Here is a 23,096-nt window from a genome sequence, read left to right on the forward strand (position 1 = left end):
TTAGCAGTTCAAGGTGCTGCAATTTATAAAGTCCATAAATAAGAATTTACAAAACTGCTGTTTAAAAAATGGTGAAGCATAAGTATCCAACTAACTTTAATATACTGTTTCTGTATGAATATTGTTTTGTTTCTCCCCTCCACCCCCCCAGTTACATTACACAGCTCTAGAGGCAAGGAGACCCAAAATGACAACTGAACTGAAACATTTTTTAAACAAAACTGATAAACTAGGTGAGCTCACAAGCCAGTAGGGGCTCAATTCTGCTCCCACTGAATTCCTTAGCAAAACCTAATTAACTTCAGTGGTAATGGGCAAAACAAGAAGAGCCAGATCCTGAAAGCCCTTACTCAAGTTTGTAAAATTACTCTACTGCTTCAGTGATAGTGATTTAGACAGGGGAAAATTAAAAAGTTTTTCAGTTCTCTTTTATTGGCATGAATCCTGGATTTCTTGTACATCCCAAACTGCCACTGGCTTCAATGGGTGTGGAAGGAATTCAGGGTCATTCTCTATATGTAAACTCTTAAAACTACACAGATAGGGCCCGATCATGCAAAACCTTATCCACTTCATATTACAAAGGGATAGTGCATTGAAATTAGAACGTCAGAAATATTTAGCATGTTAAATTAGTTTTGTTTGTTTTGGGAAGGATTGTTTTTGTTTTGTTAATTTCGCTAAGTTCTGTAAAATAATGTCAGGCAATTTGCATAAAATATATTGACCTGCCAGTGATTCATGAAATAGGAATTCCTACAATTGTGTCTGCTAGGGAGCTACACTTGAGTAAGGGAGGAACTGTTTGGTTCCACAACATTTTGCCCCCTGGGCTCTGTAAGCAGATTGGCTCAGGTTTCTAATTATTATACCAAACAAGATGCTTTTTAGTGATGTATTGATGGGTTAATAGTTTTGGATGGTAAATATTGTGTGACTACATATGGTAAAATAGATATTTAATGCAAAGTAGAGAAAAATGACTGGAAAAATTGGTATTTTCAAGTACAAAATTAGGCACCGATTTTCCACCCATTGAAGTCCATGAGCTTTTGCTATTGACTTCAGTGGTAGTAGGACAGTGTCAGAGATGATTATTTAGCTTAGGAGCTATGTGCTCAAGTATTCATACTTGTAAATGGGAAGCAGAAGGCCCTATATGAACTAATATATAGGGCCTGATCCTGAAAATCCTTACTCCCAGGAGTAGTCCAATGAATTATATGGGACTAGGTACACCAATGAGGAGAATTCTGCTCTGCATTTGCAGGATTGGACCCATAGTTTGTATCCTGATATTAATATTGGGATAAAATATTTGGACTCCAAACCCTGGCTTATTTTAAAAGTGTCACATTAATTATAAGATCTTATCCATAGCATCACATTTCTATAAGAAGGATAACTTATGAGCTGTAGTAAAAACCTTAATAAACTTTTCAAGTTAATTCCCACCATATTTTACTTTATCATGCCCAGTGACCTGTCTAATATTATCTCTATATACCTGCTAAGTGTAACACAATTCAAACAACACCTTGTATTTGTGACAGATCAAAATAAACAGAAAGTTTTACCCATGAGGAAAAAAAATAGTGCCAGGATTACTATTAAGAATCCTTTTCTGGGGAAAATGTAGCTATCTTAGTCCTGAATTCCATGAAACATTGGAGATTCTCCTATTTTGTTTAAATGTTTTTGATGAGAAACTATTAAGAAAGTTATAAGTTCTAATTGTTCTGCTCCAAATACAAAGGTGTTTATAACTATGAAGTCTAAACGTAGAAACACTAGTCATCCACAAACTGCAGCTTTTCAAATTGTATAGGAATTGAGTTGCTGGCCACAGACAAATTTCTTAATTTCAGGTTAGTATGCTCAGTTACAATATCTACTGAAAATACTATGCAATGCTCTGTGGTTATAGCAATCAACTTCCTTCTCTCAAAATGGACTGGCATGATTATAGCCCTGATCTCAATTACACCGGTGTAAACCCCGAAAAACTTCGTAGACTCCGGGATACTCCGGATTTACACCGCTGCCGCGATCCGAATCTGCTCCTGTCTGTGCTGGATAGATAAAACTAGAATTCTTATGGACTCATTCACTGTACAAGAAGGAAATACAGGAACCCCCTACATCTACAAATCGCCCAGACAAACGAGGACACCAAAAAAAATTGAAAGATCAAAAAAATCGGGGTGACATACAACCAAAGGATTTCCTTCTCCCTGCTTGCCCAAACGCTGTTTACTATTGAGTAAAATGTTTTTCATTCATCTCAACTGCATCAAACCACCTTAACTGACTGCAGTATCCACAAACCTAGCATAAAGAGGTTAATTTCCAGTTCCCAAAGAAGATCTGGGATCTGAGCTGACTTCCTCTCCTTTAATTGAACTGGTTCGATCGCTGCCTAATGATAAGGAGTAAGAGGGAGTTTAGCTTCCGCCCCTTCCCCCAACCCCCCAAAATTTGAACTTAAGCAACACGATCGGAACACGAGTTTTGATCCTAGCTCTCATGACACGATTCGGTGTCTCTATTAGCACATTCCCTTTTCTGGCAGTCAGGTGGAGGCTCACCCCCAAATGAGAGAGGCTTTTAAAAGAAACCGGCTATTTAGTAAAATTGTGCGATCTTGTTTACACCCTTCGCCTGTGGGAGGGGAGAGGAAGCGAGGTGGAGAGGGAGAGACAGACAGCTGAATGTTTTGAAACATTCACCATTAGAACAATAAAGCGAGCTGTAAAGCCTCCAGGTGGTGTATTTGTTGTCCTGTCTGCGAGGTGTGGTGGCTCCTGGCCTGGCAGATCCTAGAGCTGCTGTGGACATTAAGAAAGTCTTTTTTGGCTGATTCCAAAGACAGATAAGGAGCCGCCGAGCCACCAGCTCTGTCTAGACTTCGGACCTCACAAGTCAAGCTAGTTGTTTGGATTAGCCTTGGAGATCTACCAACCTGAACAGCCTCCGAAAGAAAAGACACAGTAACACCCTATTTCCCTCTTCCTATTGCTTCTCAAGGTCTGCCCCATAGATAGGAGCCGAGATCTGGTTTAGCCAGTGTCTCTATTTCCCAACACCTCCCCCAACCCACCTCCCTTTCTATCTCTCTCTCACGGCTCCTTGCCTTGCTTTGCCCCAATCTGCTGGGGGGTATAAATAAACTTACTCCTGAAATCCCAGCTTTGCAAATTCCCTCGTAGAACTCCATAGCTACCGGGAATCAATTCAATTGCCACAGCAAAAGACATACAGCTGCGCGGCTGGTTTATAACCCAGGGGACCCGATCTTTCTCTCCCTGGCGTCAATAATAGCAACGACTCATTTTAGTTTCCCTACGAACAGGATCGGGCCCAAATCGCTGAGTGTCATGTTAGAGTTTGATTTTTTTTTTTAAATCACGTATCTGGTTACGATACAATGAAAATAAAAGGAAGGGAGAAAACTACATACAAATATAACATCATAAACAAATCAGGTCAGGAAGGCTAGATGTCTGCAAAATAAATCACACAAGTCTTTCCCAAGACACAGGCAGATGAACTTTGCATCAGCTTCCCTCGCTAATGACAGTGCAGACAATGAAATATACAAGGCTACTGCATACTGGTCAGTCCTATCGCAAGTCTCCTCTCTCTCCCCACCCCCACTCCAGCCTCTCTTTCTGATTCCTTATGAACTAACTTCTCTATCTACACTTCAGGAGTCCCTGGGAGGAGCGGATAGATCCTCCATCATGGACCGGGACATTGTTAGCAGTTAAGTTTATGTTTGTGGCGCCTGAGCTCAAACAGTCATTCAGTGGCTTGCTCTGTTATCAAGAAAACAACAATCAGAAACAATCAGTAAACAGGATCTCTTTCCAGCACCCTTTATGAACTACTCACAGCTCAGCTGAAAAACACAACCACACAGAAGTGAGACTTAATATTGTAAAATATGTTAAGGATTTTAAACATGGAGAAATTGCTGCAGCATGTGACTTTCATTGTTAAAACAATGTTGGTATTGCTTCCCCATGAAAGCTATTTTGTACTGTTCCTGGCTTTATTCGACTTAAACTGATCAGAGGGAAATCTTGCAAAAGGGTGTTAATGAGCAGCCCCTCCACACACAGATAGCGCTTAAAGGTCACTCTGTTTGTTTTTTTCAATTAAGTGACCCAAACTGAAATTTACAAATATAGACATAAAATCAAGTACTTACTGTTGAGCTATTTGACTTGTCTTAAAATTGAAATTCAGACGCCAGATCGCCTGCGTTTCATCCAAACGTTGGTTTGGGGTGCTCAGCAATAGATTTACCTAGAAAAAAAATGAAATGAGAACAATTTTGAATATGACCTTGGGGCAGACAAATTCAGAGTGAACTAAAACAATTCTTTAATAAGATCAAAACAAGATGTTCATGTGAACAAAACACTTTGAAATTGAACACTGATAGTGCAGCTTGTTCGTTATCAAGAGACAAGAGCAGGGAAAAGAGCCATAGCTGCGGGTTTTGTTAATTACCATCCGTTTCTAAAAGTTCATGGAAAAACTAGTGAATGGAATAGAACAAATGAATGCATCCAAACAATGATTGTCTCTCTCTCTCGCTCTCTCTCATAAATCGTGGTGCCCTAGCTCACCTGAGTATTCTCAGTGAAGTCACTAGCAGTGAACTACTCACATACATTTGTATGGACAGAATTTGTCCCGCAGTATATGTCTCTCAAGCTCCTGAGGAGGAGGGATATAAAGAAAAACACAAGAATGCAGGAATCTTCAGACAGCACGAGACTTGTTTGAAATTAGCTTCATTTTAAAAAAAATCAGCACATCTTAATATAACTAATTCATTCTTTAACACCCCTCCTGCCCCAAGGTCTGAGCACTAGGAACACAGATCTGCCTGGTAGCGTGTAAAACTGAGTCTACTTGAAGGATTATTCTGATCCTGGCAGAAGAGTTGGGATGAAACACATAAAGAGAAAGATTTGTGTCGGGAAAAGAGCTCTATACTTTTTAGAAATGCTGAGGAGAATAAATCATATTATCCAGAAAGAAGAACTCAGAGCAATGAGATGGGGAAAGCTCCGGAATCATAATAGCAATCTAAAGGCATACGATTAGAAGAGATTTTTAGACACACTCTCTCGGGATATATATAAATTGGAGTCCTCTTCTTGAGGCAAAACTGTAAAACTTAAAATCAAGAACTAAGCTGAAGAGCTCAGAAAATGTGCTGAACTATGAACATAAACACGAATCTGATTTTTTTTTTACAAAAAAATACAACGAACACAAGTAGAATGACACCGATCAGTCTATTTCACTGCAGTCCAATAAGCTCTGTGTGAAACATTTGCAAACTGCAAAGGTGACATACTTTCATACTATGGATTCAACACACACACACACCACACACAGATGCAGACGTATACACTGGCATCTCTTTAGCAATTAGGATAAAAGATCGAGATAACTGTAATGAGGGATTCAAAAGCTCAACGTACTAGCTCCTAAATGCATTTTTTTTAAATCCCCAAATTGGCAAATTTCATTTCAGCTCCACAAGACTTCATTTAAAGTAGTTCACAAAAGGTAGAAAAGAAATCCGGAATTGTTTTTCATAAGGAAAAAATAATTACACATTTTAACTTCACATCAAAGGGTCAAATTGCCACAAATTCCCAGAAGCTGTGCAGTGGAGAACAGGGTATTCTAATATTCCAGAGCAAACTGGAATGGACTATTGTACCCATAGCTGGGAGACACATGGCTACTTAGAAATGTCAAATTCAGACATGAATCTTGTATAAATAACAGTTAAAAGAGAAAATCAAAACAAAGCCTTGTAATCCGGAACAATAAGAGACTTGCCATTTTTTTCTTGTCTATAAACTCCTAGGCCAGTACGTTCTAATTCTTTGCAATATTATGACTAACCCTTATCACCCTGGCCCAATTTTGATGTAAGTGGGAGATTTCCTTGCTCAAGGAGGGATGAACTGGAGCATTTGCCACGAATTAAACATATCACTCAACAAGCTAGTCCAGTGCAATGGTATTCCCCCAGCATTTGCAACGAGAAGTTATTTTGTTTCCTGTGTCCACATTAAGAGAGTGCAGCCCGGTTTGGCAGAAAGAGTGAAAGAAAAGCCAAATGTAAAGGCCCAGTCTTGTCCTTAACCGCAGCTTATGCTCGGCAAGCGACGCTCTCCCTGGAACTGAGTACTAAATTCCCTCTTTTCAACAGTAGAACTTGCATTGAACCAAATGGCATAATGACATCCTCACCTCTCCCTTCTCCCCCTCCCCCCCGCAAGAATTTTACCAACCCTACGATCCTATATGAAAATACAAGTGTTACTCCTCACACGGTTTAAGGTAGATTTCATATTTATTTAAATATTTATCAAGTATTCAAAAATGTATTACACTTGAGCATACAAAATGAATCCAGTTTCTATCCTTATATTAGACTTTTAACTCCCCCCCCCCCCCCCACTGTCGAAATGGTTTGTCATAGTTTGCCTAGCTCGGGGTGGGCGGGTGGGGATGATGGGCGGTGGAGGAGGGAGGCTAAGAGAGAATAAGATTATGTTAAGAAAACATGACGCTTTGGAGAAACTGTCATGCAACCCAACTTGTCTTTGTCAGACTCAAAATCTCTGTGTATCCCAGTTGTTAAGGATTTTTTTTAAGTGAGCCTTTGTCCTGTAATGGCTGTGAGCACGAGGGAATAATTGAAAAGGAGCAAAAAACCCCTGCCCTTTCCTGTGGTTTTCTTCCCCTCCCCCACCCCCACCAAGAAATCGCCCACCTTTCTAGCTTTCACCACCACCTTCCACCCTTCCCCCAAATTAAAAAATGGAAGAAAAGGGAGGGGGGAGCGGGGAAAAGAAGTCAAAAGAAAATAAGAGAAACACCAATCGTGAGATTTCACAGCAACATCCCCTCAAATCTATTCCTCTTGCAGCATTTTTCAATCGTTCTGACAGCAGACACTGATAAATAATAGTCATACTTGACTTACTAAGCAAAATATGTCCCTTTTATCAGGAGCTTATACTTCAAATACAGGTCACTTCAGCAATCTTAACAACGAGGCTTTGGTATACAGCACTTTCTTATTTTTTTTAAATAATACAGCTCAGAAAAGCTGAGCTCTATTGGCTATGTCAGTTCTTTAGGTGTCTCAACATTGTCTGGTTATGCCTAGTAATATCACTTTTAAAGGGTAGGAGAGGAGGGGGAAGGGAAAGTTTGTAACGTTATCAGTTGAACGCTAAGGCATCAAACTAGCCCTGATAGTTGTCGAAATTGAAATTTACAAGCTGATCGTTAATACTTGCAATAAAATATCACACTCCCTATTTTCAATAACAACCGACTTTGCATGCAATATTTTATTTCAGGTATTTAGCTGCGAACTTGTAAATATATAAAAGAGGGAACTTTTAGCAATTTTATTTTTCTATATTCCAAACGCTTATTTAGTGAAATAGTCCTGAAGATATAATAATTCTACATATGGCGCTTTTATTTCACATAATATTTAAGAAAAAAGACAAAATCACATAGAATTAGACATATAATTCAAAGACCACGGTACAACCTTTTTCTTCTTTTTTTTTTCTTTTTTCTTTTACTTCAGCAAACAAAAACAAAAAATAGAGTCAAATGACATGAAAAGTGGCAAGTCTTCCGATAATAAATAATAAATTACTTTATAATTTTTGCAATGCAAGAGCAAACCAAAAAAAAAAAATTCTTTTTTCCTCTTTATTTCCAGAGAGAGAGAGAGAGAGAGAAACAGTCGTTTTAACCCATAACTATACACATCTTTGGGGGGAAAAGTTCTTGGACGGACACGATTCAAACACAATCCCGAGACGCTTTGTGGCAAAGTAGAGGTATACCTTGTTGCAATGCTTTATAAGTCGGTTTTTAAATAGGAATTCAAAAACCTATTTTTAAAGTTGGTTCAGACTTCTCGATAGAGGATGGATCTCAGCAAAACCAAAACCAAAACCCCAGCTACAGTACATGCTATAAGAGACCCAGGAAACAACCCCTTAAGAGTCAACTAAAAAAAAAAAAAACATTGCAAACCAATGCAGCTCCTGCTTCCTGCAATGAATCTTTCAACCATGCGGGGCTAGATTGTCTTTTCCTGATGTTGTGAAACCTATTGGAGCTCCTTTTTGGCAAGGCAATGACCAATAAGAAACAGCACCATTCGGATTAGGATGGAGTACAGACAGTCTCTCTATCTCGGTTTCTTTCTATGTTCAGTCAAATGAAAAGATGCTTCTTTTTTTTTCTGAGATCCATGAATACAAATCCTCTACGTTTTAAAAACGTCTTTTCGATGCTCCTGTGATCACTGGATAGCATGTGTTTATTTACTCTTTTAAATTATTATTATTCTAGTAAGATCCCATGATTGTCTTCACAGTGTTGCTACCATTTCACCTTGTCATTTATAACAAGACTCCGTGCATTTCTGGAGCGTTCTTTGCTAGGTTCATTACAGGTTTATTAAATACTTTTAAGTTTCAGAGTTCCAACGTGATAACTTTCCCGCTCTCTTCAACGGGGGAAATAATAATAAAAAATCTGAATGAATTGTTCCTCATGCCTCAATAGGACTGGCTACCATGCTGTTAGGTGTATCTGGGAGCTGAGAGGACATTGATGCTACTTCACTTCCGGTGGAATTGGAACCTGGTCCTCCTTCTGAAAAATTAACCTGCCCAAAAGAAAATAAGGGGAGGGGAGGTTACAAATGTAGTTATAGTTATCAATTAAAGGCAGGAGGAGAAGAAAAAGAAATACAAATACATAAGCAACATGCACTACAAAGGGCATCATTCAAATCCCAATGAAATCAATGGGAGTTTTTCCATTGACTTTCATGACTTTTGAATCAGTCTCTAAATCAATTCACTGAGCAAAATAGATTTCTAAAACCAAAATGGGTGGGGGGGAGGGGAACGATGACAAAAAACTGTTATTAATTAGACTGTTTTCTCAGGTCTTTCAGAGATCTTTGTATTCTAATTGTTTGGGAATTCCCAACAGTATGTTGCAGTCAATTATTTAATAACCTTGTGTTTTCTGACATGAAACTGCAAGGCTACTTCCCACTCCCCTTTGTGGTGCATAATACAAGAAAAACTGGCACAAGGCTCTATGAGCATAATGTGTTTTCTTTTCAACAAGCCATCTTCTTCCCCAAGGGTGATGGGGACTCCATGAGTCCATATTAAATGAGAGTGAATTGGGTAAAATGGGTAACCAAAGCCACTGTGAGTTGGAGATCAGATCTTAGTCTAACAGTGTCCATAATATGGAGAGTTTAGCATTTCTAATACATCCACAATTCAGTTTGCTCCTTCTTGGTTAGAAGATTCTGTGATTAAGGCCCTGCCTACATAGCAGAAATTTGCACCAGCCACTTGAACAGTCACTACACTGTGTCCATGCTACAAAATGCTCCTGAGGCATCTATTTTTCAATCTATGTGCTCTATTTTTGGTCAAGCTGTCATAAAAAATATAGGGCAAATTTTGCCTCCTGGTTGCATCCCAAAATATTGAATTCTGTTGCTAGACCTAGTACCCAACAAAGGCCAGTCTATCCCAGGGCTTAAAGATCTTCTGTGCCATTAACCCATAATAAGTAAAGCAGACAAAGCTGGTCGGTGTTTTGTTTTGTTTTGTTGTTGTTTCTTTTTTCCCCTGCCTACCGGACGGCTTGGTTTAAGCAGGGGGACTAGAAGATGCTCTAGAACCAAGATGATCTGTATCATAGCATCCACAGAACAGGCTGCTAAATTACAGGGCATTCCAAATGGACATAGCATTCCAAATGGAACAAATTCATTCTTCAGCATCAGAATAAGAGAAAAAACATCATAAAAATGAGTGGGTCACTAAAGGGAAAGGTCTAGAAATATACATTGGTGCCTCAAACCTTTATTTTTATTTTCCAAGGGATCATTTTGAAAAATTGCTTGACCAATCAAAAACCTCTATGGTAATATTTCATTATTATTTGTTATCACTGTGAATCACTGAAAAACCATACACAACGTACCTTATTATTTTAAAGATCTGGTTTAAACACACTTAGGCCAGGAAATTGAGTTAAGGTTGAACTTCTGTCCTTAATTCACCTTGTTGAGCCTAAGTATTGCAGATGATATGGTCCCATATGAGCTGCCAAATGACGTAGGCATAAGGAAGTGAGTTAAGAACAGAATTTATTCTTAAATTTCTGTCTTCTTGTTGGTTAAGCCAGTCCATTAATATTGTTTGGCTTTTGCATGTGACTATGTAATAACAATTCCCTTTATAAAATCTAAGATATAATTTCAGATGGGGTAGATATAAATATCTGCCTAGTGGTACATACTTAAAGAAAGATTTACACTTTCCCACCCTCCCTGTTTTAAGAATCTCATCGGTCTGGCTGACATTATATTCATATAGTTGAACTCAATTCTGTACTACCTAGGCAAAATGAAAAATGTGGACCCAATGTTAGTAATTGCTGTTGTAAGTTTACAAAGAGTAAAATGATGAATTTCTTATCGTTTTTAATGCTAGTCTCCTCCATAGATTTGCTTTAAAATTTTATGACTATAATTATCTTAATTACTATTTCAGACCTTGTTTATGGACCTGATCCAAAGCCCATTGAAATCAATAGGAGCCTTTTTACTGACTTCAAGTGGGCTTTGGATGGAGCCATATAAAATCCATTTTATTCTACATACACACATATTGCAATAATGCAAATATCAGGAATGCATTTATAGTCTCGGGTTCATATCTCGCAGCACATATACACCAAGTTTAGAGAATACCCAATATTCTGCCCCGTGTATACATTAGCATATTCAGTCTGGGAACTAACACTTACTAGCTGCTGAAAAGCAGGTTGATCTATGTCACTCTGCAATGCGAAGTCACTCAGTACTTTCCAAGGAGGCTGGTAACTCTGCACTTCCACTGGGTTAGCCTGTAAACCCCCATCATGTCTCTCAGGACTAGCAGCCACCATAGGAGTTCCTGTCATTCCTTGAATATTCTGTAAACAACCGACCAAAAGATGTTAATGAGCTTTGTTAACTTTATTGTATATAAGCGCTGAGTCAATAAACTGCTATTCTATCTTATCTATACAGTCGCCTTTATTTACATAGTTAATCTGCTGTGAATGTCCTACCCTAGTCTACTATAGGTCAGCCTATTTCTGCATTTATCACACTGGAAGCTTACTTTCTTTCTCCTTAATCCTTGTATTTCTTCATGCCCGGTTGCCTAAAAGGTTATTAACTACTTGCACCAAATACCACTGCCTGGCGATGCGAGCATGGCCAGGAACAAGAAACGGTTAACAACTCTGGGTTTATATTTTGCATCCATGCTGGCTTTCTGCGTGACCTTAACTGGATGTATAACCTCTATGCTACCAACCTCGGGTGCCTGAGTAGCTTTAGAAAACCTTTGTGTATTCTAAATGCTACGGCTGTTATGTGCAAAACGACTCGGAGCCTTGAAGAACAGTGTGCTGATAACGTTGTGTTTTATTGCATTCTAACACGGTAAAATGAATCTCCTTAAATCCCACTTAACTAGGCAGCCTTATGAATTCAGGTCAGTCAATATACTGAATATAGAGGGAATAAGTAGCTGCTTGTGTCTTTAACCAACAGAAGTTGGTCCAATAAAAGATATTACCTCACCCACCTTGTCGCTTCTTGAAAGGCTCAAACAGGGAGAGAGAGGGGGAAAGGTTGCAAAATGGAGCAAGGCAACTTGTTTTGCTAAATCCTGCAATTTAAACGCGAGACAGCTTGTTTGCATCACGTGTGCATATGCACACGTATATAACTATATATAATGTTGAAAATACTCTGACTAGGATGACAAATCAAAATCTTTCCTTTGCATTTGTCTTTTCCTACATTGGGTGCAGTTGCTCACCGATACCAATATGCACGTTATAATATAGAAAATGCATCAAATTTGTGTTTTTGACTCCCCTATTGAAGAGGGGAAATGCGTCTTTTTCCGTTAAGGAGTCCATCGCATTTTCAAAATAAATATTACACAATGCTCGGCTTAATTACATCTCCTAAACTCTTCGGGTGTCAATTCACATTTACTCTAATGCATACTGAATCCTTAGCCCCACCAAAAGGCGTGTCCGCTTCAGCAGGCGGTGTAATCCTCTCGCTATGGTCTATTTTAATTGCATTGACAACAGAATACGTGAGTAATATTTACAGTAATCTGAAGGCAAACCAATTTATAGCACATCTGTACTTTTTTAAAATGGAGCTCTCACATGATCAGCGGCATTTATCTGCCCAGACAAAACCAAACCCCAGAGAAGGCTGGTCAGAGGTGGTCTCGGTACAATTTCAAGATCAAAGGATCATTTCCACTTCAGGAAGGAACGTTCCATTAGGATCACAGGCTGCAGCCACTTACAGTTTTGTCATTGGGCTGCTGTTGCTGAAGCTGCTTCATCATGATGCTCCTTTTTTTGTCCTTGCATCGCTTGTTTTGAAACCAGACCCTGATGACCCTCGGGCTGAGGCCAGTCATTTCCACCAGTTGCTCCTTCATAAGCGCGTCGGGTCTGGGGTTGGCAGCGTAGCAGGTCCTCAAGGTGTGAAGCTGTTTCTCATTAAGCACAGTCCGGACTCGGGTGGTCTTCTCGGGCTGTTTGTGGACGTGGGGTCGAAGAGCGGGCTGTCTGGCAGAGATAGGTTCTGCTGCAAGGGAAGGGGGGAGGAACGAACAGGATCCCCATAAATAAGAGGCAGAGAATCTATAGAGAATCAGAGCTTTGTGGGGTAGATCCTTATTGAAAAGGCCATTAAGACATTCAGCTGAGTTCTTGTCCTTATCTCTTCCCTACCAGCTAATGGAATCACACCACAATTGGCATTTTTTACTGTACAGACAAATAATTGGTGTAGAGGGACAACAAACAAACAAACTGAAGATCAATCCTGTATTATCTTTGACAGACAAGGAATATTCTACTTCATAATAGGCAAAGGGTGGGAGGGGGGAAGTATTTATTTATGGAGAAACTACAAAAGTAGATAGTTAGCTTAGAAGTTTTAAACGGGAGCACTTTGCATAATTTGTGTGCCTGCCTGTTGTATGTAGACTATCAAAACGTGGCCTGAGACCCTGAGCAGTTACATGCACCGGCTACCAACAGTTTTACACTACTGCTCCAAAACAAAGGAAACGTATCCATTGTAGAAAACCTTGTATGTGAAAGGCACATTCGGAGAGCCCAAGAGAAGGGGCTTGTCTGGCAAAGTGGAGGTTCAAGGTGAAGTTATGTCACTTAAAAATCTAAGGTATTGCAAAATCATAAAAGGGGAAGGGAAAGCATGGCGGTTGGTTATTTTCATGGAAACCGTCGGGAAATGCAACCAAATGGACATTGTCATATCGAAAGTTAGAAATACATCGTTTTTCAGATAGTGCATAGATTCTTTTTTTCTTCAGAAATTAAATTGACTAGAATACCCTAAATGTCACTTGGCCAAAAATAAAGGGTAAACATTACTAAAAGCTTGGCCAAGGAGTGTTCAATTTTGTCTTGTAACATCGAGTTTCTATTTCTCCGTGAGTACAACAAAACAGCAAAGACATTCGATGAAGACCGAGGAAGATCCCCCAATACTGGTAATTTTGTAACTGCAGACACAATATTCCTTATAAGACATGCACAAATATGCTTGAAGGGATATGCATAATCTGTCCGAAATTCTGGAATGATTAGCTATATGTTTCTCTGCTATATATACATAGGTCACTTGAAAACTGTTCAGAAGAGGCATCTGTGCCCGTAGAAACATGGCTGGGTTTGTAAATATCCCTTAGCGTTAGTTACCTGAATAGCAGTTCTCCATTCCAATCTTGTGTTGTTTATTTGTCTGTGAAAGATGTTCCCCTTCCTAAAGCTCAGTTTCTATAAATATCTAATGCACAGGTCGAAAACTAAAAGTGTAAGTAAACCTGTATGTTGGGTCGAGTCTAAAGTTGCAACGCGGAGTTTAAGATGAAATTCTCATCAAATCACATAAAAAGTTTCAAGAAGGCAGAATCACTTTAAAAGGCAATTAGTGAAGATTAGCTTGTTGACAGTTTTAAATTACAGCCTAAGTGCTCGCCTGTTATTAAGTCTATCCCTTTTCGGACCCCTTTTCTACCAATGTTTTAAAACAACCTGTTCCAAATGTGGGTTTTTGGGGGGTGGGAGGGTGGGGGGGGGGGGTGGAAAGGTATTTGTGATTTAATACTGAAGTGTTATATACACATTGGATTATCTATCTAACCAACCCACTTTCAAAAGAGGAAATTTATGCCCCAAAGGGTCCACTGGTTCTCCCAGGGCTCTCATTAGACAAATGCACATACACCACCTTAGGTTTGTACTTCCAGTGAACCACTAGATTTCAAAGGTTTTAATACTGGCTTATATGTGTGTGTATACAAGTATTTATATAAACACGATATATATGTATATCGGGTTTATATACATCTATATCTATCTATCTATCTATATATCGGGTTTACATACATCTATAGACACCTATAATGTATTAGTGTGTTTATATAAATACATACACACATATAATGTTTTAGAGATAGATATAAAACGATATGCCTTCGGATATATACATGTGTGTACACAGATGTAGACAGGTGTGTGTATACCTGGTCTATTGTCACATGTGCCGTTATATTGTCATCTATATGTGCATATATGGATAATGATATTATGTGTGTGGTTCTAGCATTTATATTTCTATAGGAAGGCTCATCCATATAGAGAGAAATCTACAGCTGTGCCTGGCTCTACACAGCACACACGTGTTCTATAGAACACGCCAGACGCATGCCTACACATATATGTCTACAGGGCTGTACGGTACACACACACAGAGGCAGAGGAATGAAGGAAGGGCTGGAACAAAGCCCTGGCCGCTCTCGCTGCAGAGCCGATAGATGCACAGAGTGGCTGTGGCCTGCAGTCGCAGCAGCTCTCTCTCTCTCTCTCTTTCTCTCTCTGTGGACTGGAGGAGTACCTGCCATCTGCAGCGGTCTGGCAGGATGAAGGGGGCTGAGCGGGTCCCCTGCTCCCAGGCTGGCCCTCTCCACCACGTCGTGGTCGGCTCGGCAGAAGAGGCCGTCCTCCCGCAGCGCGAACTCGTCCCCTGGGATGAGCTGGCGGCTGCAGGCCACGCAGCGGAAACACTCGATGTGATACACCTTGGAGCGGGCTCGCATCACGAAGTCGTTCTTGCTGAAGCCGATGCTGCACTTGGCGCACTTGATGCCGTATAACCTGAGCAGGGCCCGGCCCAGAGACAAGAAGGAGAAAAGAGGTTTCACCCCCAGTCGTGTGCAGCCCCCCGGCCCTGCTCCACTCGCCACACGCCGCCCGCTAGTTAAACAAGCCTTTACAACACAGAAGCTAGAAGGGGAAAGGAATAAAACGGATTCAGTTACCGCCAATGCCCAGATCTCGCCGCTGTAAAAGGCAGCAGAGCTCAGACGAACCCCCCACCCCCCCACCCCAGCAAACACCACGGGGGGGGGGGGGGAGAGACACAAACTCAAAACCTCAGGGGGGGTTTTCCTAACCCCTCTCCTGCCCCACAGCCTGAGCCGCCCAGCAAAAGGGGTGGCGGGGGGGGGGCACTGGGCGCTCTCACACTGGGCTCAGGGCACGTTGGCTGCCCCCACGCTGCTCCAGAGCTGTAGCAACCCGCTTGTGTATAATATGTAAAATAAAGGCTGGCTCCGATGACAGAGAGTGACACTCATTGCACAAACACAAACCTATTAGCCTCCCCTTTTTTTTGAATGAAACCTTCAGGAGTTTTGCCGCCTCCTGCACACCAGAGTTTCCAGTAGCTCGAGTTTTACTTTTCCCTTCTCAGGACACCGAAGGAGGAACTTTTCTAGGCACTACAGGTCTCAAGATTCTTTCTACCTTCCGCCTTCTTTCTGTCGCGTAACTTTTTTATTAAACGCCGTTTTAAATGCTGCGGCGTTCCAGCCTTTCTCCTAATTCAATCTTTCCACTCTCTCCACCAGCACCACCTTAAGCTGAACGCTAAGCCTTCAAACACAAACGAAAGGAAAACTTCCTTACAAAGCAAATAATTCGCCTCTTTGTTTTATACATCTTTAATAGCTACTGTGTTGTAGCTTGAGTCCTCTTCGATACGGAAAGAGGGGGGACATTCCCGGTAGCAATATCTATCTACATAGACAGAGATATCTTTCTATTAGCTGTAGTTCTGAGTCATATTTCACAGCTCCTCGGTGTATCGGCTCAAACTGAATATTATTTAGCTAACCTCTTTGATTAACAAGGCAAGTTAGTATAATTCTAAAAATATATGCACACATACGTATATACGTATTCACACACTCCTAAATAGTTTACAATATGTATACATACATAAACTCTTCCAAATACCCTCTATAATGCACACAATCTCTGTGTTGTGTGTATGTCTAGAGACACACACACATATTTACACCTTATTTGTCTGTGCATGTATAGCAGAGTGTGTGTCACAATGTATTCAATTTCTACGCAGTTCTAAAACTTCTGAATTATAAGATATCATGAAAAATAACGAAAGAACTGCTCGATCTCCAAATATTATAGCTTAATAGGTACAGGAGTTATTTTTTGCGCATATGCTTGACAACTTTATATTTGCTCAGAGTCTAATTCGAGGTCGCCTAGCACAAATTGTACACATTTTTATTTTAAATAATTTGAACAAATGAAATTTGTTTTGCAGAAACTTTTCAAAGTTGCAATTACTTGCTCATTTCCCCTACTCAATGAAATTCAAACAGGAACGAAAAGACCAGATTACACTCTCAAACATTTTCTATCGTTTGAAACTGGGAAAGAGTCAAAGAAGAATGTTAAAAAATAAATAAAATAAAAACACTGTTCACAGATACGTTTAAAAGTAAAGCTAAGAACGGAGTGGATTGTTCTCAACATTGCAAAACTTTGAGGATAATTTCACAACGTGGCTTTACGGAACCAACTATTTATGATATGTGCATTGGAGGAACTCAAGTGGTTTATTCTAATTCAGAATTAAAATGAATCTACAAAGTTATCTTAAATGGGTGATATTTATTCCTGAAACTTTCTGTAACAATGTTTTGGCCATACAGCATAGGTAATATACAAAGTTCTGCTATACACAAACCTAGCAGATGACACCAAAGGCTAGCAATAGATAAACATGACCCAAGAGCGCAAATAATAAACACCCCCAAAGTTCTGCTTTGGTTTCGCTATAGTGTTAGGATTGGCAACTCTCACATTTTATCAGTTACCAGATTTTAATGTGAGGAAGGAAGCAGTTCCATTATCTAAATATACCCAATTGTTCGCGAACAGATGATGGGCAATTTGATCTGCTCTGTCTAATTCATCAGCACAGATAAGATAAGAAAGAAAAGGTAGTCAGATATCACCAACGGGTTAATATTTAAAAAGATTACTTGCCAGTTATTTTAGCAAAGAAACATTGTAGTCTATCTTTTAACCTTACAATAAAAGGATCTTCCTTCAGAACTGAATTGTAAACTTCACCTTCTTTTTTTTTAAATAGGCCCTGCTGTAAATTGGTTTATTTGTCCGTTCATTTTTTTTTTTTACTGCATACATGTTTGAAGTGTCGTCATTCTGTATATGATTTTGCCTTCCTGTAACTCGTACAATAAACACACAGAGATGCAGGTATGTGTTTAAAAGCGATCAACTCTGTGCCTGAATAGCTATACTATTTAAATATATATTTAGATGCTATCCTGCTTTGTTAGGACCACAGCACACATTGCAGGAAATTGTGCTTTACCAGGAGAAGTCCTTACAAACTCTAGCTATTCCTGACTTTGAGTGTTTTATATTTTTCATTTTAATTTATGGAATAAACTTGACTAGAACTTTTCCCCCTGTACCTTTGGAGAACTAGCTTTTTTTTTTTTAACCAAAAAACAAAACAAAACAAAGCCCTCTCCCTCTGTCTGTCTCTATATACAGTAAAATCTAACCAAATAAACAGCATAAATGGCGTACCTGATATAATCTCTTTTACAGTAGGTTTTGCCATCCCTAACAAAGCACGTACAGGTCTCGTCCAAATACTGATTACACTCGGCACACTTCAAACACGCCGCATGCCATTCCAAATCCGGAGAAACCCTCAGAATATACTGATCGTGAATTTGATTGCCGCAACCAACACATAGGGAAATCAGACGTTTTTCTGAAATGAAAATAAATACATGATTGACTAACCGTTTACTCTCCTACAGAGATAAACACACTTTTAGTGTCGATCCCTTATAGGGCATACTCTGGGAGGTTTAGATTTTTTTAAAAAGAGCATTGCACTTTTGGATGGTAATTGAAGTGTGCCATCAAAACCTTGCCTCATTTAGAAAGGAGGCGGGGAACGTATGTTAAAATGCAGATGTGAACAGCCTTCGGGTGTGAAGCTTCTAATTTTGCATGCCTCGCACACAACCCAAACTCCCTAGTTTTGCGTTTTTCTTCGCTCCAGGGGAAATCGTTTTATATATATATATTAAAAATGGGTTGGCTGGAAGGGTTGGGAACTGAACGCGTGGATGTTTAAACCCCTCTCTGTATAACACAGGGCTCGATATTGTGAGCAAGCTTAGACAGCATTACAGTTGTCACTTGCTCTCCTTCGCACGCCTAATGCTAATTCGCCTAAATGGGCTAGGTGCTGTCTATCCAGGCAGACCCACTGGAGTCTAACGCGAAGATAGCTACATCTCCAGGGCAGAGGTACCATTAAAATCCTGCCTGCGCCCCAAACTTTAAAGGCACCCAGGACCCAAGGCTATGGAAATAGAAGGATAAGAGGTTAAAACACAGCAAGCATGCAGGCATGGCAACAAAGGCACCTTCTCTACCATTCCTGTGAAGTTCAGATGAGCACCTCATAGCAGCTCCCTGCCTGACACGGTTACAATAGACAGCACATTGATTCCAACAACGGTAAAAAAAAAAAAAAAATCCTCCTTACTTTTTGGTGGGTCTCCCATGTCTCCCATATCTGTAAGAGGGGGTATTGTCCACAGTGGAATGGTGGTGTGCGCTTTCGTTTTAAGACCCCAAAGTAGGTTTTAAAGCGGTTGCTAAAAAGAAAAGCAGAGCGTGAGCTCTGGGCAGCAGCCGGGCTGCAGAGGCGCTGCTGGCCGGGCGGCACTGCCCTCTCTCGCGCTGCCGGGCAGTCCAGTTTTGCCCGTGTGCTGGGACTGGAAGAGGCGCTGCGGAGCCGGACTCAGCGCTGATCGGGCACTAGTCTCTTCCTTATCTCTTACTCAAACTTCTCTGCTCCAACTCGGCTAGATCTCCATTGGCCTGACGTAACGCGCGGGGACGTCAAGCCTGTCCCGCGCCGATTGGTGGAAGGGAGCGCAGAGCAGCTGTTCTGATTATCATATTTCAGTCGCTGTAGCCTTGCAACGCTGCTGCAGCGGCTCGGGGGTAACTTTCCCACTCCTCATTTGTGTTCCCCTTTAGACTTTATTCTTGCCACTCGTCTTCGGGTCTCCTTCCGAGCGCCCCTGGCACCCTTCACTTTACAGTATTGTCTTTGTTCCATTTCTTGCTGCGCTTGTCAGATCCCCCTCCCCACTGAACTTTTTTTGGGGGGGGGGGGGGGAAGATTCTGGCTATTTACATTTCGCTATTTATAATTCCATATTTGGGGGGGGGCTCCAGCTATTTCCTTCCTTGGTATCTGTCTTTGCCAGGCAGCAGAATTTGCCCCAGTTAGATGAGGGGCTCACCTACTTTTGTCATGGGATAAAAAGAAATACTCGCTGTATTAAGCCACAGATACAAGGTTTAATTGTTTGTCTTTCCCATTCTCCCTTTTCCCCTTGAAACTGTGAATAATGCTTTATGGATTTCTGCTAAACACGAGATCGAAGAAGATGATACAAATATTTAGTTTAAACTGCCCCTCAAAATCTCTCCTTTCTATGTTTTCCCCCTTTTCAAACCTTTTTTACGTCTCCTTTAGTTTAAGCCAAGGTTTAGGTCTACCCAATTTCATCGGTTCGACAATAATTTATTCCCCCCCCCCCCCCCCACACACACGTAATTCTACCCTCTTTTTACTATGTTTTGTCTGGATTTACAGCAGTGCAAATGCTGGAGGTAATATAAGTCTTTAAATGTACCTCTTCTTTGAGAAATGTGGAGACTTTCATTAAGTTACTCAAGGGAACTAAAATATAAGAAATATTGTTTAGCTGGTCCCCAATAATATTGTTTGTGATTTTTCAGTTTTGCACATCGGTACACAGGCACTCCTAAAACTAAAGTCCTTGTAACTTTTGGGCCATGAAACCTTCCACAACCAATGTCAGTGACCCCTTAAAGGGCTGCTGGCTTAATAATTTGACTCTCAATTATTTAAAGCTTTCAAATCTAGTAACACACATGCATATTTTTAAAGTTTAAGGCACCCATTTCTTTATATCTTTGCAAAATTCAGGCTTTGATCATACTATGACCTGAACCTCTCTTAGTTGTTAAATATGTGAAGCTGTATCCTCCTCATACCGTTATAACTCCACTATGCAAAATGAAACAATACCTTACATAATTATTTTAGGGTTTGTTTGGAACCCGCTTCTGTCTCGTTCTATATGGGTTCTTATATCGCCGTCATCACCTTATTATCTAAGCGCCTTCCAGCTGGAGGCTTCTAAACAATGTTTATCAGCAAATTTTTTTTTTTTCCAGCGTCCCTTTCTTTTAAAGGAAACTGACGCGGCAAGAGTTTGGATAAAAGAAAAAGACAGTCCAACTAGACTATTTATACACACATGGAAATTGTGTTGCGATGGAATGGCCAAAAAGTTATTAAATTTAAATTTGATTATTATTATGCTACTACTAAGCAAACGATCTCGTAGGAATCCTAGCTCAGTCTGAAAGATGTTTTCATTTGCAATATGGAGGGTGTATATAAATTTAATAAAAGGGAAATCGAAGGTTCCTGTAAAGATACTAAGATGACCGTCTTGATAGGAGTTCAAGATGTCAGAAGGCAAAGATGTTGTAAATACACACACCTTACATATTAACATTTAAATGAACAGTTGACGTTGCAACTAGGTGACCATTTAATTCTTCTTGAAACCGGCGAGGTTTTATTTATTTATTTACTTATTTTGTCACCCCCGCCCCACATTGTGGTGTTTTCGCTCTGTAACCCAATAAACAATGACCAAGAATTATTGCTGATGATAGCAATTCCAAACAAACAAGCTGGCATGTGGATGGGGCAAACTTTTAATAATGGGCAATTTCACATGAATACACTTAAACACATATATTGTGCACAACTCACACACATATTGCAAGCAAGTATCATTCACTATGAGATCTGGTAGGACACATTCCATAACTGAATATTAAATATATACGTCAAACCTATAGTCAGTTCAGGGTGGGGAGAGTCATCCTCACTGCGGAATATTTTGAGAGTTTTGTCTGGGACACTCTTGGGGAGATTGATCAGGCCATTGCACAGTGACTGTAAAATAAAAAGTGTAGCATGAAAATATCGCAATAAAAATACTAACACGATCATTTGATAACCTTTACGCTCACATTTTGTCTTATCACTGATTTATTCTCCTTTTCAGACCTCTTCTCTTTCTCCATCCTTATACCGTTTCTACCATTACCCATGAACAAACCAACCAACCAAACGAACCAAGAAAACCCACTCACACACTTTAAAATGTGGCAGTTGCAGATTAAATCTAGCAGTGATTAGCCGTTTAGACAATATTTTTAATACATGATCGCAGCAGCGACCTCTTGTGTTCAAAAGAGGCATTTATCCCTCTAATGTCACAAGCACAAGCACATTTTTTGACCTTTTGTGAATTTCTACGTCGGGTCAAAAATAATTCCTTATTGAACGTGGCATACTAATGAACATCCTTCGGGAGCAAATGAATGGAAGACCTTGATGGACCACACATACAAAAACATGTGTAACTTTAAAAATGTGCCCGATCTTAATTATAAACATCGAGGGGGTTTACAAGTGACTTTAATATAGAGGGGTCTTTTCTGTGCCGGGCCCATGTGTTCTTTTCCCAGAGATGGTCTGTATTCTTTTCCATTTGCCTAAACACGAGGAGGATTACAATCAGGAGTCCATTTCTGAAAGACTGCCTCTGTTTTCCAGTGGAACACCATTGTTTGTTTGAAAATAATCCAATCTGGTTTTAATTCTATTACCCCCCCCCTTTTTTTTTTGGTAAATACTTCTGGCGGAGGTGATTGAATTTTAAGCTTGATCTTTGTAAATGTGCGGTAAGCAAGAAACCTGTCTCCGCCCAACAAACCAGGATTGGGAAGGAAAGGAGGGATTTGAGGCTTTAATCAAGCTTCCCTCGCCCCCCCTCCCCCCCCGCTACTGATTTGCTTACTGTGTATTCGATTCGCGTTCCTGTGAAGGCAAAGCTCTATATTTAGCCAGCATCAGAATCGGGTTTAAGGGAGTGGAATAATGAGTGGAACTGCCAGTTTCAATGAGTAAGGTATTTAGAGGAAAAAGACTGCCGCAGGATCTCTTTTATGATATCAATAGACACGTGATTGGGAAGACATAAAACGGGATTTGTACGTATTTTAGACACTTCCGAATATCTGTTATTTCTATTTGTTCCTTGTACTTTTCTTTCCTTATTTATTTACTTTTTGGGGGGAGGGTGGAAGAGGGGTCGTCTTCTGACAAGTGTATGGCAATACAAGCAATCAATAGCCTTCACCACGGTCAGGGATTCCGTTGAGATTATGTGCATTTAAAAGAAGCAGCGATTAACCCTTTACATTCCATAAAGAATATTTCTCTATTATTACAAAGGCACAGGTATGTATTTTGATAGCGGTAAAACGGCAGAAGATTCATCCACTGAACAAAATAATTACAGCACTGTCTC

At 40.1% G+C, this 23,096-nt stretch overlaps 1 protein-coding gene across 2 annotated transcripts; it reads right to left on the bottom strand.

Annotated features, from left to right (window-relative positions):
- Positions 1 to 7,513: 7,513 nt before the first annotated feature.
- Positions 7,514 to 19,420, bottom strand: ISL1 (ISL LIM homeobox 1). 2 transcript variants are annotated; one of them, XM_054033127.1, is made up of 6 exons: positions 19,145 to 19,420; positions 18,166 to 18,355; positions 15,128 to 15,387; positions 12,501 to 12,784; positions 10,924 to 11,091; positions 7,514 to 8,746 (listed from the first exon to the last, which is right to left on the bottom strand). In XM_054033127.1, exons 1-6 carry the CDS (start codon positions 19,170 to 19,172, stop codon positions 8,630 to 8,632), a joined length of 1,047 nt encoding a protein of 348 aa, XP_053889102.1. In that variant the 5' UTR covers positions 19,173 to 19,420; the 3' UTR covers positions 7,514 to 8,629. The 2 variants fall into 2 exon arrangements, with proteins under 2 accessions (XP_053889102.1, XP_053889101.1); XM_054033126.1 differs by having other exon boundaries at positions 12,501 to 12,787.
- Between the last annotated feature and the right edge of the window lie 3,676 nt (positions 19,421 to 23,096).

Source organism: Malaclemys terrapin, chromosome 6 (genome assembly GCF_027887155.1).
Source record: "Malaclemys terrapin pileata isolate rMalTer1 chromosome 6, rMalTer1.hap1, whole genome shotgun sequence".
Classification (NCBI taxonomy): domain Eukaryota; kingdom Metazoa; phylum Chordata; order Testudines; family Emydidae; genus Malaclemys; species Malaclemys terrapin.